This window comes from Lottia gigantea, assembly GCF_000327385.1.
Source record: "Lottia gigantea unplaced genomic scaffold LOTGIsca_2, whole genome shotgun sequence".
NCBI lineage: Eukaryota > Metazoa > Mollusca > Gastropoda > Lottiidae > Lottia > Lottia gigantea.
The window spans coordinates 6,705,241-6,709,343 of NW_008708400.1; the positions used below are offsets into that span (position 1 = coordinate 6,705,241).

At 32.6% G+C, this 4,103-nt stretch overlaps 1 protein-coding gene across 1 annotated transcript in view; it reads left to right on the forward strand.

Moving 5' to 3' along the window:
• Positions 1-2,794, forward strand: part of LOTGIDRAFT_209160 (hypothetical protein) — a 12,595-nt gene extending 9,801 nt beyond the window's left edge. The window contains exons 22-27 of the mRNA XM_009053555.1: positions 295-404; positions 732-817; positions 985-1,068; positions 1,371-1,473; positions 1,865-1,988; positions 2,317-2,794. Of these exons, the coding sequence (XP_009051803.1) occupies positions 295-404; positions 732-817; positions 985-1,068; positions 1,371-1,473; positions 1,865-1,988; positions 2,317-2,400 (591 nt within the window). The 3' untranslated portion in view covers positions 2,401-2,794. The remainder of the gene's footprint in view (positions 1-294; positions 405-731; positions 818-984; positions 1,069-1,370; positions 1,474-1,864; positions 1,989-2,316) is intronic.
• Positions 2,795-4,103: the final 1,309 nt, after the last annotated feature.

Below are 4,103 nucleotides of genomic sequence, written 5' to 3' on the forward strand. Positions count from 1 at the left end.
ATCAGAAATGAGGATTGACAGCTAACCTATTAGTTAGATGTTGTAACCTATTAGTTAGATGTTGTAACCTATTAGTTAGATGTTGTAACCTGTAGACAGATGACCAAGAATAAATGTTATGAACCAACCATAGTTTTATGTGTTACACTCTTCATGGCTAGATTTATCATTTTCTATCCCTTTCTAGGTGTGAACAATGATATTTTCCAGGAACAAGTTCAATTTGATGTCCTATTTTTTATTATTTTAATTTAACAAAGAAAGATAGACTAACACACTTTCTCTCTCTTACAGATAGCTAGAGATTTTAACCCCAACTGGATGATAGCTATAGAAATATTAGATGATGATAATTTTCTTGGGGCTGAAAACTCTTTTAATCTCTTTACTTGTCAGAAAGATGGGTGAGTTATCTTTTAGTTGAATCTTGACAGCCTCTGACATTCTGCATACCAGTTTTAGGATCAGATAGTTCTTCCATTGTCACAAGCAGTAGGTCCTACTAAAGTCAACATGGTGGCTTTGGTAATTGGTTTGCCAAGGTCTTTGATGCAGGCTACAGGGGTTCAACATTGCATAAACTTTCTAGTCTTTTGGATGTTATGAAACAGCTTTCTCAGTTTCAAAGCAAACAAGAAAAGGGGATGATCAATTTGTAAGGCTGTGATGACATAATTATCTGTGTTGCACACATGTCTGTTCTTCACCCTGAAGTGAATTGTATATTTTAGTGCTGCCACTACAGATGAAGAAAGACAACAACTACAGGAAGTGGGTTTATTTCATCTTGGTGAATTCGTTAATATCTTTAGACATGGTAAGGACATTTCTATCTGTTTTCCAAGGGCTTTTGATATAAAATTCTTATTGTTCTTATGAGAACTAAGTGTTTGATAAACAGATGCCAATAGCAATATTTCAGTATTTATATTTGATATGATAGTAGACCAAACATAGCTTATTTTTGGTTTCTTGTTTCTCTAGGTTCACTGGTGATGCAGAATGTAGGAGAGAACATGACACCAATTCAGGGATCTGTATTATATGGTACTATTAATGGTACAATAGGTAAGTTGGTCTATATGTTTCTTGGAAATTGATGATGTTGATTAATCTGTGAATCTGTAATCTAGGCGGCTTAAATACTGGATATTATTGTGATATAGAATAGATAGTATTAAAGGAACTGTAAATATTTTTGTATATAGGGGACACTGATTGTAATTTTCAATTAGATGTCTGTGGTTCTTGCGATTCCACTAAAACTTTGAATCACAGTAAAATATTGACAAACTATCAGATGGACAACCCTTGAATAGAATTGAAAGTCAATATTATTCCTTCTTTTTATTGTTATTTATTATTTTCAGGTTTAGTTGCTCAGTTACCACAAGAGTTCTTCCTGTTTTTACAAGATGTACAACAACGATTAGCTAAAGTTATCAAGAGTGTCGGCAAGATAGAACATTCATTGTATCCTTTATATACTAATGTCACTAATTCTATATTCTCTTTATATTGTTAGAGCCACAGTTGCTTTGTGAGTTAGAATCAGCTTATTAATCTGAAGGTCTAGGGTTCAATCCAGGCATACGTCAAGATATACTTTCAGAACTTTCAACCCAGGTTCCCCTAGATAGTAATGTAGGTAAGAGGTGCTGAAATGGAAAAAGCTTCTAGTTGTTCTGATGGGACAATAAACAGTGTGCTACCGTTGGTTCCATGTAGAACATCAAACTTCAATTCATTTCATTTCAAGAGACAGGTATTACTCTTTGGGCTTTTGGATTATTATGTTTGTACATCAACAAAAGGAAATATATTGAATTAAACTGTACACCCACTTTCCTTGACTCTGAAATAGCTGGAGATCATTTCATACAGAACGTAAAACTGAAGCTTCTACTGGGTTTATTGATGGAGACTTGATAGAAAGTTTTCTAGATTTATCACGAGATAAAATGCAAGAAGTAGTGCAGGGTTTACAGGTATAAGATCCTAGATATCTTTATGTTGCTGTGGCTATATAATACCTATAGCATCCTGGGTTCATTTTATCATTATTCCCGGTATAAAAACTTGGGAGCAATTGAAACTATTCTGTATATAGAGTTCAGATGAAATTCACCAATGATTAATATTTCTAGATTTGGCAAATTCACAAAAAACATATACCCTGGAGAGAAATCTGGCAAATATAGATTTACATAAAAGATACCAGACCAAAGACCATAATTTTGATTTATTTTCTGGGAACCAATCTGTTAGAATGTGAGCAATATATCATATGAAATGGTATTTATTAATGTTTTGTAGATTGATGATGGAAGTGGAATGAAAAGAGAATCCACAGTTGAAGATCTGGTCAAAATGATTGAAGAATTGACACGAATTCACTGAAACTCAACTCAACTCGGAATTTCATTGAATTCTCTAAAACACAGACTGAAATTGCTGGATAATTTATATATCTTGTGCTTTTATTTCTGTAGTTAAATTTGAATGGTTTCTGTTTTCATCAAACAATGGCCAAACACTTAACCATATTATTGGGGAGACAGAAGTTCACTCTTCAATCCTAGTACAATCCTAGATCTAGCCTGTCAGCTCATCATTATCAAGTTCCAAATAAAGTCTAATCAAAAAGACAATGTAAAAAGTGCTAATAAATGTATAATAATGTATATAGGAAATGTAAAATGTGAAAATGACATTAAATGTTGAGAAATTATAGAAGTTTTTGATGTGAATTGATTTATCTTGTAAATTAACTCAAATAAACTTTCGAAAGTTTTCTAATATGTTTTTCTGAGTTTAATGAGTTGGTGACTTACAGGCTGACTCTCTGAACTGGTAGACAGTTTCATGGCAAAAGACTTGAAGAGGAATAGATATTTCAACCCATTTATTCCTGACAGTGCTGCATTTGATAGGGCATTTTCAATGTGAGACACCACATCAATACAATATCCACAGACATGTTGTAAAGCTGGGCCTCCAGCATAATGGGCTAGTAAGAGCATTGCATCTTTTTATGACATATTTCCCTGGTTATGTCCATCAAATGGTGTTCTTTGGCTCAAATGTTGGTTGTCATGTGAACATCTGGTGACCTTGAGTAACTTATCTTTCCTAATTATTCGAGTAGACCCAGCTTTGAAATAGGTAGAGAGAAACAGGTTAAGATCAATGCCACGATCCTTGTGAAGTTCATCATGTCAGTATCGCTATATATATAATATAACTTCTCTCAAGGGGAAATTGAGATCAGATTTCACAGGTTGTTGAAAAATGTCTGGTTGCCAAAAATATTAATAGCCCTGTTGTAAAACTACATGAATGTTCAGACCATCAGAAGAGTGAGCAGGCCATGGGTCACTAGGTTACCAATCAAGAAAATATCTTGTGGTTGAGTTGATCAATGAAACAGAGTGAAATAGAAAATGTTTTATTGACACCATGAAAGATGTTTTTAGATAGATAATAATAATAATAATAATAATAGTTTGACTCTATACAATGGTACAACTCTAAATTATGATTTGAACGAACTTCTTACTTACATACTACAACACACACAACTAATAGAATCAATAAGCTTATCAATATTTCAGTTTATTACTGGTATTTCTTTAACATATTTCACAAGCATTTAACTCATTATTCAGAAAATAGGAAATACTCTAATTATCTGATATATAATTTATTTTCCTTTTTATGATCTATGCATCAAATCCCTATGAATTCTACAAGGAAATGGTTTTGATAATATATAATAATGAAATGCTTGTGATACAATTTCAATAAAACAAAATGCTTTATCACTATTTATAGGCTGAAGAAATTGTGCCCTATACTCGCAAACATACAATACTTTTCCTACTGTCTAATAACAATGTGGAAATCATTTTGTAATTTTTCCCATTGCACAAGAAAGAGAAAGCAGCATTGGGAATCCATTGAGGATAAGCATGCTCGCATTTCAAGCATATACAAATGATTTTTCAAAAAACAAAATCACTCTTCTTGTATGCTTCCAACAAAATAATCTTAGAGTTTGCTTGTAAACAAAAGAAGTCAAGTTGTAATTGAAACATATTATA